Source organism: Lytechinus pictus, chromosome 13 (genome assembly GCF_037042905.1).
Source record: "Lytechinus pictus isolate F3 Inbred chromosome 13, Lp3.0, whole genome shotgun sequence".
NCBI classification, from domain to species: Eukaryota; Metazoa; Echinodermata; class Echinoidea; order Temnopleuroida; family Toxopneustidae; genus Lytechinus; species Lytechinus pictus.
This window is the reverse complement of record NC_087257.1, coordinates 26,497,868-26,513,089: the sequence shown is the minus strand read 5'-3', so window position 1 is coordinate 26,513,089 and position 15,222 is coordinate 26,497,868. Positions and strand designations below refer to the sequence as shown.

Below are 15,222 nucleotides of genomic sequence, written 5' to 3'. Positions count from 1 at the left end.
GGAGGTAGAGATATATTGAAAGCCATTGGCAATGTAGGATGCAGCTGCAGCCGTACCTTATCAACGAAATGTTAAAACAATTCCCTGTTGAAATAGTACAGCTGAAATCATTGAGGACTTATTGGTATTAACAAAACAACCGATGCTGAAACAACAGGAATTGGATAACTTTGAACCAGAATTTTAGAAAATTTCTGGCCGGCTTAATACATTTCAATACCTCCTTGATATAAATAAGGACATTAAGAGAGTTCATCTATATATTTAAAAAAAGATCAAGGATTTTCCATCCCATTCGCTAATCCCTTGAGGATGTCAAGGTGACTTCTTGAAGAGATCAGGACTTGACAATTATCCAGTCGTGTCTGTTCAGGAGATGGCTGCACGTAGAGGTATCACTGCCCCCGGGGATACCAGAGGATTGAGAAAGGTGTCATCATCTCACAGGGTCTCGCTGGAATAGTGCGGTCAGTTCTTTTGAAGTTGGGTACGGATTCCGGCATTACGTAAGACCAATGGGCAGGAAGGGAGAGATCCTCGCATTGAGTGATTGCATGCTGGGAAGATATCCCCTCAACTCATGGGCAGCTCTAATACAATCAGATATGTGCCAGTACAAATTATAACCTCAACACTAAAAATTATTTGAATGCAATTGTATACACAGGTACATGTATGTATGGTGCAAAAGCATACAGGTTTGTCTGATGTACATGTTTTTAATAGGGCCTATACCTAGTGCGAACAGTATCTGTGTAAACAGTATGAATGGTGTTTTATGTACATCTGGTGTGGTGTCAACACCACACTGCTATGAATATTATGTCTGAAGGAAACAGCACATGTTCATGTATGGTGTAAATGGTTTATCTGATGCAGATGTGAACTAACTGGTGATTTCTTGAGAATCAGAAACGAACTGTAGAGTTCATGCAATAATAGTATGTATATTCTGGACATACCAGTGGCTACATTTCCTTGTTTGGCAAAGTAAGTTTTTGATGTACAGCAGGTCACGCACGTGCCACTTTTCAAAGCATTAGTATCTTCTCCTCAATGCTCTACTAAAAAATTATTTAAAAATGATTTCATGTGTGGGGCACAAAGGGTAGAAGACAAAGCCATACAGAGGCCATATGGAAATGGCACAGATATTGTACGATGCCCCTACACTCATCGTACGATGTCAGTAGAATATACATGTACAATGCCCAAATAATGTACATGTAGGGCTATGAAATTTGATGAATTTGAAATTATTGAATAACTCTGCTTCAAACAAAATTGTAGATCCTACAATGATCATTTATCAGTACAAAAATTGTACCATCGTCGCACCATAAAGTTATCGTAGAGCAAATGTAAATGGGGCATAAAGCAGACTGGGTTAAAGTTATGCGTATAATTTGATGAATTGATGAGAACGGATGACACAGACATACAGACCCAATAAAATGTCTAAATCCAGCCATCAAATTTCATTAAACTTCCATCGAAGTCTGGTCTGATTCTGTGGATGCATGTATAAAGATGCATGACTGGCTAACAAAAGACATCAAGCCTGACAGGTTTCTGTACAGTATCACATGATATAACATAGAGGAGAAAAGCAGTTTTCATCCTATAAAGTTAACATCATTTGTGGGTCTAAATATTGAACTGATACTTTGAAATCATGAACCATTGATGCCAAGGTTCTGTGCTGCAATAAAGTGTGCTGTAATTCAGTAGGCCTACTGTATATGTGTAATTCAGTGCAGGCAAAAAAAAATTCATTTTCACAAATTTCAGGGGTCACTTTTCATAACTTACTGCCTAAATCTGCAATATTGGATAAGCTTGAACATTGAGATGGGGATTTTCCAAGGCTCATTATGAGTTGCCATGGCTTTTTTTAGCCTTTCGGGGTGGGGGGGGGGGGTAAGGTGAAATTGCCTGAAGCTTCATGTAATTTCCCCCTGAATTCCGTGTATAGTAAAGGGTATGTAAAGGGTGTGTACATGTACATGTACGTGTACATGTAATAGGTTGCTAAAACGAACATGAATCATAAATAAAAATGCAGTCACAATCACGTCTAATCACCAATTATTCAACCAACAATGTACAGAATCTCAAAATATAAGGTATATTTGAAAGGTATATTTTAGCTTTAACACAAAGTCAATGAGAGAACAGAGTGTTGATCAGTCCATTCCCCCTTTAAGCTTGACAAGCTCATTTTTTTAAAATTTTTTTTTTTATAGTTCATAACCCTTGTATGAACATGGCAGTTCAAGCTGTCATTCTACTTTGGTAAACTCATCTCACTCCCCATTTTTAGTGGATTAGGCCTTTTCCCCCAAATGCATGATGGTCAGGAATTTGGAGTGAACTGGGGATTGACTGATTCTAAATAATAAAAAGAGAACTTGTGCTTTTACAGGAAATAGATGAAGACGAGAAATAGCGATGAGATATTAAGGAGAAAGATAGAGAATTGATTAGAAATAGGGCTGGATTTAGAAGGAAGATGATTCAAATTCAAAAGAAGGCAACAAATTGGATGAGAGATGAAGAGAAATAAGCTCTGACTTATTTCGTTATTATTAAGTTATGCACTTTGTAAGTTTACGAATGTACGCACAGCCATGCAACTTCAAAAAATATGAGATAGAAAGAAAAAACGGTAAGAAAACGGATGCAGAAATAAAAAATATGAAAAAAAAACCCTTTTATTGACAATCAAACAGAGAATATTTGTATCATCATCTAGTGTTCATGATAAAGAGAGAAGCCATGCTATTAAAGCTGTATAAAGCATTGTCAATGTCATCCACAACCCACGCATCATATGACGATCAGAAATGCTTGTATGATTTCCCAGGCTCCAAACTAGGCACACTTCATTTTGAGCCCCCCTGGAACCCCTCGCCTAGGCCCTGTATCACAAAAAAGTTACGATCAATCTAACCAATCTCGGATGTAAAAAAAACTCTTGCATCTAGAAGTACATGTACATTCCCTATGTGAAAACAAATGAAGAATGCTGATTGGTCAAAATACATGTGATTAAAGGATGTATATTGTAAACGTCATAGAGAATAATTTGAATTTTTCAAAGGACTCTATGCTATATGTCGAAGCACTAACTCTTCATAGTTGACACTGACTAGATCAATCACAACTCCTTGTAAGAAAGGGCCCTCTTCTGTTTAAGAAATCAATTATTGTTCTTTTCTCATGGCTCCTGAGATAATTACAGCCATGAAGCACCGAGCCCCCGGTTGACGCTTCCCCATTAGTCTCTCAAATTCATCTCGCAAGCAGAGAAAAATAAAATCTGATATGATAAAATTGGAGTGGCCTGGAGCCTTGCACAACATCGGTTTTCGTGGAGCTATTTTTTTCCTGTGCATTACTCGTGCATGGTTCCTCCACGGGGAACACAGCGGCTGATCAGTATGCGGATAGGATGCGGTATTAAGGGTTGCTGCAAGGATGAAATTTGTTCTGCTGCTTCCGTGACAAAAAGCCACCATCACTACCACAGATAACAAGAGAGAGAGAAGGAGAGAAGGGGAGAGTGGGTGAAAAGAAGAGCCAGAGATTGAAATACATGTAGTAGAAATTTATGCATATAACATAAAGACAGGAATGAGAATGTGGGGGGGGGGGAATGAAAACTCATGTATCGGTTTCAGTGATAAATATTTACGCTGCAAATTAGTCACATGTAATACTGAAACAGTTGCAGGATTTATTTTAGAATCTTCAATACCTTACCCCCCCCCCCCCGAAAAAAAAAAGGGGCGCAATAAAGTGATGCTAGAATCCCTTGAATCATCACAAATGTTAAAAATCCAATGTTTCCCTATTTCAATGTTTCACATTAGTGCAGCATTTTTTGATAATGTAAACAATCAACAGAACACCCCTTGAATGTTTCAAAGAACATCTATAATGGAATCATCCTAATTCAAGGATGAAAATGGGCACTTGAACACGACCATGTAAACATATCAACATCAAAACAGCACTTGAAACAAGATCATCATACAAAGTTAAGTGAGATGATGATTAATCTGCTATCTAGAGTATGATTAAATTAATAATTGTATTTCAAGTTTTATTGCAATACTTACTTCAGAACTGAAAGTGATGACTCATACCTCCATTACAAGCACATTTTAATAATTGTTTTTCATTTGCCTCTAATTCATATCTTTCATTTGGTTATAAACAGTCAAATGCACCTAAATTGTAAAACTAGATCTACTAGCATACAAGTTAACAAATTTTTAGCAAAATGACCTTCTCTATCAATCTGTAGGCCTTTTTATTTATAGATAAAAAAAGGAAAAAAATTAGGCTGAGGGTAGGTGTCCCACCGTACAAAGTTTTGGGAAAGACAATAGAAAACTGTTCTAAAAAACACCTGTAAATCGCTGTTTATGCCAACAACTTCATATATTTTTCAACATATTAAGGCATTCTCTATCATTTTGTATTAATTTCTAATACATGTAGATGACGATGACATTTCAAAAGAAATATGCATGCAGTATCAAAAGTTGAGTTGCCAATTTGAGGAGGTAAAGGCGATGAAATACATGTAAGGCTATAAAATAAAAAAAAATTATAATTGGAATGACCTGTATGGGCATCCAGTGTGGAGGTATGGAATATCAGCATCCAGGAATATTAAAGTGAACATCTTCACCAGAGACGTGCATTTTTTTTTTGCCCAGGGGTATGAGTATTCTGCTTTTGATTGATGATGTCTCTTTACCATGCTGTGAATATGAAGCTAGGCATTGGACCCATTCACACAGCACTGACTGTTCAGAAAGCGAGCAAAAAATTACATGGGGGGGCGGCTCCAAAAGAGCCCAAACATGTTAAGCCATTTCAAACTATTAAAAGAGAGAGTGCCCCTTTTACAATTTCCCATATACACTGTATGTTCCAATGAAAATTATAGTACAATGTACATGTAGCATACATGTACATGTATTTGAGATTCTGAGTTATAAGCACCAGGAAAATAAAAATTTTTAAATATGGATATTCTGTATTGCATCAAGAAGTAAAAATGAATGAAGGATCATATGTGAGCAGTGTGAAAAATTTGGATCATGTAATTTGACAAGGCATATTGTTCTCTTGTTTTATACTTATGTACATGTATGAACATAATAAATGCAGAATTTCATGGGGCAGTGAGCAAGAATAATAAAGAGTGCATAAATCCTCCACCATGTAAATTATTTTCATTTAATAAATTCACTTTAAACATTTCAAAGGCTGCATAGAAGTAATACCAGGCAAGGATCGGATCTAGTGGGGGGGGGGGGGAGAGGTAGAGGAAGGAGCATGCCCCAGCCCTTTTTGAGGTCAGAGGACCTTTTTTTTTGGCTGCGATTGTCGCCAAAATTTGTAAGGGGGAAAATGTTGTGGTAAGTGGTGATCATTTCAAGTTGTTGAATCCCCCCTCCCCCCTCCCGGTTTCCGATCCTGGATCTATCCAGGCATGTTATTGACAAATTCAGTATTGAGTAGAAGAAATTAACCAGTTGTCTCACGATGTAGCAAACGTAGTGTGAAAGCGACATTTCGTCTGCAAGCTGCTAGACTTCGTCAGGCAATGAGCAAAGACGCTGCTGCGCACGGGTTATATAGCGTCGGGAGCTATTGTCTGGCTCCACTCGGGCGTGAGCCGCGCTGTGATTGGCCGAAGCCGCTGGCCAATCAGGGTCCGCGCTGGTGCTTGGTGCCCGTTGGAGCGTGCACCGTGCGCTGTGATTGGCCGATGCGGCCGGCCAATCAGCATCTGCGCTGGTGTCAGGCACCTGCTGGTGCGGGCGCCGTGCGCTCTGAACGGTGGATGCAGTATGCCGTCGGATGGCCGGTAACCATGCATCAGGGATCTCAATGCCGCTGTCCCTATTGATATTGCTCGGGTGCAAACGGATCTGAATCGCTTCCTTAACGCGCCGCGTATACCAATGCTTATCATGAGCAACGCAGCTGACCTCATCCCAGTTAGGTGGATGATCGGAGTCCCAAGCATGTTCTGCAACAGCAGAGCTATCAGTGCGCCTAAGCCGAACATCACGGCGATGTTCCTTCATGCGTTCCCCCACAGGTCTACCAGTCTCACCGATGTAGACTTTGTCGCAAGTCGAGCATGGGATCTTATAAACAACCCCATCGCATCTGTCGGGGATCGGGCGGTCTTTCGGACGGACCAGCTGGCTGCGGATGCTGTCGGACTTGAATATAACTCGGATGCCATGCTTCTCCAAGCGCCGGCGGAGAAGATGCGCGATACCATCAACAAATGGGATTACTATAGCGGATTTAAATTGCGCAGGCTGTTCAGACGGAGCGCTCTTCTTCTTAGCAACGCGGTTAACGAAGGAGCGCGGGTAACCGTTAGAAATAAGAGCCGAGGTGATGTGTTGCTTCTCTGTAGCTGTGCAATGGGGCTTAGTAACGATGCGTGAAGCTCTGTCATAAAGACACTTCACTACACCGCGCTTAACGGACTTCGGGTGATGCGAATCATAAGCAATGTACTGATCGGTGTGCGTGGGCTTCCTGTATACGGTGGTGTACAATCGGCCGCTGGTGTCCCGGTGCACCATAGTGTCTAGAAAGGCAATGCGCTCGTTGCACTCCATCTCCATAGTGAAACGGATGGATGGCTGCTGCGAATTCATGTGGCTCAAAAGGTCATCGGCGGCGGATCTATGCGTGATAATAAACGTGTCATCTACGTATCGCTTCCAAACTCTAGGGGCGCAGTCGGGCGGGCAAATACTCAGCGCGCGTTCCTCAAAAGCTTCCATGAACAAGTTAGCGATTACTGCGGAAACAGGGCTGCCCATGGCTGCTCCTTCTTGCTGTTCGTAGAAATTGCCGGCAAACATAAAATACGTAGATTGTAAAACAAAACTCAAAAGCTCAGTTACCTGGGCCGGAGATAACTGTGTGCGCTCGGGTAGACTCTCATCGCGTTCGAGTCTGCTGAGTGCGACCTTTCATGCGGCGTCGATGGGTACATTGGTAAACAATGACACCACATCAAATGAAACCATGACTTCGTGTTCCTGTATGGTTTCGCTGCGCAGGAAATCAACAAACGATGCAGAGTTATGGACAGCATGTCCATTGGACCCGACTAAGGGAGCAAGAATATCAGCGAGATACTTAGACGTGTTGTAAGCAAACGAACTCACACATGATACAATCGGACGGAGCGGAATGTCAGCTTTATGGATTTTAGGTAGTCCATAGATCCTGGGCGGTTGCTTCTGCGACGGTTTAAGCTTACGGTAGGTAGAATCATCGATGTCACCATTCTTGTGAAAGCCGCGAAGAATAGTGGTAAGCTTGCGGGAGAGGCGATCGGTCGGGTCCTTCCCGATAGCGCGATAGGGGCCGGATTCAATTAACTCGGACATCTTGGCGCGGTAGACATCGGTGTCCAGAATAACACTGGCGCGGCCTTTGTCTGCTGGCAAAATCATAATAGACTCGTCTTCCTTGAGCGATTTCAAGGCTTTGCGCATGCCGGGAGTAATGTTAGGTTTAGGCGGTTCGGCGGAGGAGAGGATAGCATTTATCTCTCTTCTTACGGAGCCGATGGTCTCGGCATCAAGTGAACGAATGGAGGATTCCACCTTCGCAACAATCTCGGTAGCGGGAACATGCTTCGGGGCTACTGAAAAGTTAAGTCCCTTGGCGAGCAGCGCACTCTCATCAGAAGTCAATTTGCGTTTAGACAAATTGACGACCCGAGAGCTAGTATCGGCACATACGGAACTATCCTTACCCTCTGTACTAATCTTGCGATACTTATCCTGTTGTCGGGACTTGCACTTCTCAAATTCGTAGCGGTAGATATCGTCGAAAAGCTCGAGAGCACTGTTGTAGTGCTCTTCGGCGAGCGCGGAACGGACAAGGGTAGTACTGGACTCAATCTCGGCGCGGATAGACTTAAGAGTCATGCGGGTGAGGCGGATTCTTTCACGAAGGAAAAGGGCGGGAGGTCCTCTCGGCGATGATGCGTGCTGACTTGGTGGGTACTGGCGGGCGAACTCTAAGATCTTTCGGGATAACGGTGTTCTTGATGCAAAATTCAGTATTATCCATCACATTTTCCCCAAATTCTATCAGATATGTTTGTGAAACTGGAAGCGTTGATGGTTGGAGCTGCATTGTCTACGTACACATGATCTGAACTTTTGCACTTTTTTTCAATGCAACGCATTATTATAATGTTATTATTATAATGAATAATCGGTATTGATGTTGCCTATCTCATTAATTTTCAATGGCCAAGGATACATTGCAATACCTGCAGCGCTCATCATTAATATTGCTTTCAAAGGATCAAGAGATTCAGTCATAGAGCATTTTCAGACTGGCATAAAAACCTTATGGGCAATACCCTTTTATATAATACACATACCGTAATTGCAACAAGAAAATTAATTAGCTTTATATCCATTTCATAACAAAATTTTAATTATGTGTAAGTGGCACCTAAGCGTAAAAAGAGTACAGATGGGTCAACTACTGATAAAAGATGACAAAGAAAGCAAAAAGAAAAGAGAGCAAAGGATTATTTGCCCCCTCCCGGCATATTGCAGTAAAAATTGTGAAAGAGCCAGAATTCGATTGCATATTGTTTTCATATTCCCTAGACCCTAAAAGTATTATAAAATACAGATAAATTATGGATTCAATGAAAGGAAAATAACTTGAGTGAGCAGCATGAGAAAAATATGCAATGGCATCGGACAAATTCTCCCCAAAATTTGAAATCGTGATCCACATAGTTTTTTTTTTGTGAAGAGATTTTATCCAATAGGAAATTACTTAATTTCATAAAAACACACATTCTCCATAGAGCCCTAGCCCAAGTTTCTTGGACATGTGGCACGATGAATGAAGATGGTATCTTGTATGTACAGTATTTTTTTTATGGAGTACTTTTGAAATATTATGAAATAGATAAAAATATCATTATCACAAGCAAACTCACCTGTATGTGAATAAGAATACTATTAAGAAGAGCGCCAGCTTTTCTACAGCGTCAAGGCTGGAAGAAGACTAGCTCACCATTGAAATGGTATTAAAAAGCTGACATGAAAAAATCAGTGTCATTTATCTTCAGTCCAATAACACACAACCAATTAAATGTAGACTGGAAGGAGACTACCATCTAGAAGTTGACTAGTCTGCAAGCACAGACTCATATTTGAGACTTTAATCAAAAGCAGGACTAGAGTAAAGACTAGACACCAAAGGTTCAGTCTGTGTCAGAGCCAGCCACATTACATAGTGAATCTAGTCTCACTACTTCAGACTCTGTCAATTATGCACTACATTTTATGTGAAATGCAAAAACCAAGGGTCTGTGCCTATGCCCTACAGACTACAAGTTGACAGAGTACATGTACTACAATAAAATTCATACATGTGTGTGTAGTTTACCTTCAAGCCTAAAGACTATAAAGTACCCTTGATAACTTTAATATAAGGCTGGGAGAAAGCTAGCTCACCATCGAAATGGCAAGTTGACAGGGTAAATCCATGTGTGTGTAGTTTATCTTCAGGCCTAAAATACAACCAATTATAAAGCTGGAAGAAGACTACCGGTAGCTCACAGTAGAAATGGCAAGTTGACAGGGTAAATCCATGTGTGTGTGTAGTTTATCTTGCAGGCCTTTAATACAACCAATTTATCTCAACATCAAAATTCACACTAATGGGGGTCACGGAGAAGACCTAGATATACATGTGAACGGGTCACTATACCTTGATATTGTGGCGCTATAGCAAGGTATAATGACCCGTTCACATGTAACAAAACCATAAACAGACACACCCAAACAGTACATTTATAATATAGGATATGCCTACTGTTTTATGTGTACCTGCATTATTACAAAAAGCAACATGAATCAGCAATTATGGCTAAAAAGAGTACTAAAATCACAGACGAAAGATGCTAAATGTAGCTCAAAGATGCTCTTTAAAAAGCAAAATGTGGCATAGTCACTATGGAAACATTGCAGTTAGTATTTTATTCAAAAATTCATAAAGAAATACTGATGATGGGAGCAAAAAAAAATAGATGGGAGCTATAAAGAATATTAAAATCAGACACAAAAAATATATTTTGTACATGTAGCTCCCATAAATTTGGTTTATATTGAAAATGTATATTAGGAGTATTAAAAGAAAGTTTGAATTCATGAGTGGGGTTATTTTTGGAAACTCACTCACATGTATTAAAAAACATAACAAAACTATAAAGAACACAACACCCCCCCCCCCCCATTACCAATGAAGTAATAGTGAGAAAGCTGTTGTATTTGTCTCTAGGAATCGTGTCGACAGAATGACATGACAATATATGAGATGGTTTGAATTACTTTCATCAGAAAAACATGAGAATATCTGAGACCACATGGATCTTTTCAACAAAGTTGGACAATATTTCCAGACTTTCCACTTATTTCTTATGCTATTTAATAATAAGTTTCAAGCATTTCTTTTTTCTTTAAACATCTAGAGTGAACCCTATTAAACCATTTTAATACTCCAATCATGGGTGGAAATCCCAGGGGGACAGGGGGACGCGTCCCCCCTACCAAAAATAGTAGGGGGACACAAAATCAAATGTCCCCCTACTATTTTTGGTCTTTTATAATAGAGTAAAATACATCATTCACTAAATTGACTAAATGACCTTACATTTTGGGTGAAAACCTCTTTATTTTATGTTTTTGCTTGTCAAAGTTTCCAGCCCCTGGTCCCCCCCCCCCCCTACCTTTGGGGACAGATTTCTGCCCATGACTTCAATAATCATAGGAATTATATAGACTTTTGCACAAAAACATCCCATTACACCCATACAATTTTTCAACTATCATTAAAACAGGAAGTTAGCCATGCATACCCAACTTGTCATGAAAACAGGACGTAATTTCATGATAATTAAGAGAAAGCTTTTCTAGTTTTCAAAGAGGCATAACAGTGATTTAGAAATCAAAACAGGATGGTGATTTATTTAATGAAGAACCCATATTGATTGCTTTTTTCCTGCTGTCTTGACAGAGCAGAAAAGCTTGCCGACAGAATAAATTGCCATTTGGTCTACACCCACTTTGCCAACTTTCCATTTTGTCTAATCCCACATGGTCTACAACTATTAAAGTGTCTCCACTATTAACCAGGGGAAAAATACACAGGGAGGGGGGGTGATGCCACGAAATGCTTTTTAAAAATGCTTTAAAAAAAATCCCTGGAAACTCAAAAGAAGGAGCAATGGAAAATTCCCATTCATTGCAATGTTAAAGCTTATCCAATGTTGCAGATCTAGGCAACAAGTTGTGAAAAGCAGCCCCTGAAAATAATTTAACTGCCATAATTTTGCAGATTTAGATCTCATTTTCGTCTATACATGTACGCGTATATATACAAATAGTGTTTATGAACCAAATGTTCATATGACAAAGTAAATAAAGTAAAAGTACATGTTGGAAAATCTATCAACTGGGCATTAGACCGAATGTAATGTAAACCAAACAACAATTAGACCAAGTTTAAAATTGTACATTGGTCTTGGACTATCTAAACACCAATTTCTTGAAGACCAAGTGAATCAAACTATAGCACACTACCCCCCTTTATACCCAGAAGGTTGTAGCACCTTTCTTACTCTCTTCCAACAGTGAAACATGAACCCATGACCCTTCTGTTTCAAAGGGAGTCAGAAGTTCTGGGGGGCGTTTCATCATTATTTTTGTCCGACAAGTTGTCAGATCTGACAACTTTTCTGGATTTTGATTGGCTTAGAAGCACTGTTACTATGATAACTGTCGGAGAAAATGGGAGTTGTCGGATAAAACGTCCGACAAGTCCTTTCATGAAACGCTCCCCAGAACCACTCCACCACAACACCCCCTGATACAGTGTGGGAGCTTTCACACAAACAAAATACCAACATTTCTATCAGCCTGTGCCTCAAAACACTCTTCTGAAAGCCCCCAAGGTGTTATGTCAGGGCGTGTATTTGGTATGGACGGCCAAGTCAACATGTTTGTTAGTGATAGAAGTTCAAGGTTCTATTCTAACCCTCTTAGAATGGGGAATGATGTATGGTGTCAGTCAGGCACACCCTTGCTGAATGATGATGCCCCTTTCACACCTTATAACATTCACCCAGGGACCGTGATCGTAGAGATGATTTTTATAATTGATCATACACAATAATCAATGCAATCAATTTTAGAAAACAGCCCCATGATCGATTGTTATTAAAGCTTCAAGTTACGAGGCCCAATTTACTTGACCTCATACTACATGTACACAAGTAGGCCTACATCATATTTATGTGTATCTGTATACCATGAAATGCCTGATTATTGATTTCTAATGATCTCAGTCTGAACCATGTCACAATATCAACAAAAACCTGAAAAGGATTCAATTGGAACTATCACAAAGCAAGTTGAATTCATACCACATGTCTTCACAGTGTAACATCCATATTGTTGTGTATTTACGGTTTCTGTAAAACGCCTCCCATGGTCAATCTCTAGGTCTACTGAAAAATGTCCAAAATAGAAAGACACACTACGGAGAAAACCAAATTTGATGTTAAAAGAAAATGCTGGCAAACACATGGGGGGATTTAGGGGTAGAGTCCCCCCTCCCCCTTCAATCCGAACAAAAGGGAGAATTTTTTGATCGAGTATTACCATCTAGACAGTTTCAAGTGTTACATGCCGGGTGATGTATCTTCCCTCCTCCCCCCCCCCCCAAAAAAAAGGTTGTTTTGGGGTTCACTCTCTATGCTCACTCTTACATGTAAATTATAACGTTAAAAACATAACACAAAATAAACCCCAATATACAAAAAAGATATTGTCTCATGATTATGTGACAGACGGTATAGACCTGTAAAAAAAGCAAAATATCCAAAATCATTCAGTTGCACGAAAGGAAAGTTGAGAAGCTCGGCCATATTTCTAGGAGGGTTTCACTAGGAATGACCCGGTAGTTGTATTAAAATCCACTCGTTTAATCTGGGACTGAGAGGAGATAAGCTCTAGAGAAATAGAACCAAAGACTCTATTCACACTCACTTTCCTGGACCGGTTCCCACTGATGAGATAAGCTCTAGGGAAATAGAACTAAAAACCCTGTTCATTCACTTCCCTGGACCGGTTCCCACTGATGAAATAAGCTCTAGAGAAATAGAACCGAACACCCGATTCACACTCACTTTCCTGGACAGGTTCCCAATAATGAGATAAGCTCTCTATAGAGAAATAGAACCGAGGGCCCTATTCACAATCAATTCCCTGGACCAGTTCCCAATGATGAGATAAGCTCTCTAGAGAGAAATAGAACAGAAGGCCCTGTTCACAATCAATTCCCTGGACTGGTTCCCAATGATATGATAAACTCTCTAGAGAGAAATAGAACAGAAGACCCTGTTCACACTCACTTCCCTGGACCGGTTCCGACTGATGCTGCAGTCACACCAATGAAACCGACTCCATTCCGACCAAAGGCATGTCATCAACATCACTGGTGTGACTATGACATTGACCAGTTCACTATCAAACCTGATTTAACGTACATAAATGTACACAGTCACATCAATGTCAGTGAGCTATTAAAATCGATCTTGTCTTGGAAACACAAAAATTGGAATTAATTGACTTCCTTTACTAAAAAAAGTATAAAAATTCCTTTTAGTGGAAAGGCCATTCTAAAATTAATAGACATTTGAAGTCATCCCAAGCAGTCAAGCGGAAGACATTTGGTGATGATTTGAGGTGAGGAATAAGGATCCATTCGGAATCCTTAGATGAGGGGAGGTTGCACTATCCAAGGACTCTTATTAGGTTTACTGGACACGTTTGGGGGCATCTCAAAAGTGCAACCTCACCTTCTCATCTCTTCTCCCTCTCTAATCAACTCCCCAAGCCCTCCCTCTCTATTATGCTTTTCACACTGCACTTTTTTCCTTAACCCCAGGAAATTGGTGGGGCTAAGGGGGGGTCTTAGCCCCACCAATTTCCCGGGGTTAAGCTTAGCCCACTTCGTTTTCACATTACGTTTTAACAAAGTGGGCTAGCACAGTAAATAGTACGGTACTATCTGGCCCTGCAAAAAAGCAGGGTTAGCCGGCTTATTGTGGTGCTAGCACCACAATTGCGGTGCTAAGAGATGCATTGTGAAACGAAACAGGGCTAAGCATTAGCCAATCACAGCAGTCGAAATTGCACGTTAATCGCGCTCTGTATGGTAAAATCATCAATATTTATGAGCTGTGTGATTGCCCGGGGTTAAGTCGTTAACCCCGGCTATTAAGCAAATAGTACGGGGTTAAGAAAGACAGTGTGAATCGAAAAAAAGATAGTATGGGGTTAAGGATAGTCCGGGGTTAAGGATAGTATGGGGTTAAGGATAGTATGGGGTTAAGGAAATGCAGTGTGAAAAGCATATATGTGTATCAGCCATCATTAGAACTTCTGAAATGTGTTGCATGACACCCTAGAAATGATTGGACTGCATCAGGTAGCAGGGAAAAAATTACAAAGGGACTGGGGCGATTTAGCCCCCAAAATGCTCAAAAGAGCACCGGAAACTAAAAAAAGGGAGCCCCATAAATCCTCATTCAAGGGGTTATTTTTAAAAATTTAGGTAATTGCAGGATTCTGGGGGCTATTTCTTTAGGGCTAGTATTTTGTGTGTAAGCAATAATGCGGCAAAAACATACCTATCCTGTTGGATGTAGAATAATGAATTATTTTTTTAAGTATTGCTTGCGGCAGATCCTCGGGATACTGTAGAAAATAGGTTTTAGAAATTGCAAGTGAGACAGTGAAAAAGAAAACACAGGGGCTGCAAAATAATAAACATCAAAATGAATATACTCCCCCCCCCCCCTTCTCTCTGCACAAAAAAATCCACGGGTCTACATCTAGGCTCAGCCCAAGGCTTTAGAAATTGTGGTGAAGTATCAAATTTTATGGGTCAGCAAAAAGAAAGGTTGCGTAGAACTCAAGGCAACAAGTGTTACTGCACAACTTCCTCCATTTTATAGGTTATATTTTAATTATATCTATATATTAATATTTTATATTAATATTTTATATCTTATTTTGTTGTTTCCTTTTTCATTCTCTTTTACCCTCTCTCCTTTCC

General features: G+C 40.1%; 2 protein-coding genes across 2 annotated transcripts; both read right to left on the bottom strand.

Annotated features, from left to right (window-relative positions):
* Positions 1 to 5,609: 5,609 nt before the first annotated feature.
* On the bottom strand, positions 5,610 to 6,914 carry LOC135156318 (uncharacterized). Its single transcript, XM_064108288.1, has one exon. It carries the CDS (start codon positions 6,912 to 6,914, stop codon positions 5,610 to 5,612), a length of 1,305 nt encoding a protein of 434 aa, XP_063964358.1.
* Positions 6,915 to 7,025: 111 nt separating this feature from the next.
* On the bottom strand, positions 7,026 to 7,994 carry LOC135156317 (uncharacterized). Its single transcript, XM_064108287.1, has one exon. The coding sequence runs from the start codon at positions 7,992 to 7,994 to the stop codon at positions 7,026 to 7,028; it is 969 nt and encodes a 322-aa protein (XP_063964357.1).
* Positions 7,995 to 15,222: the final 7,228 nt, after the last annotated feature.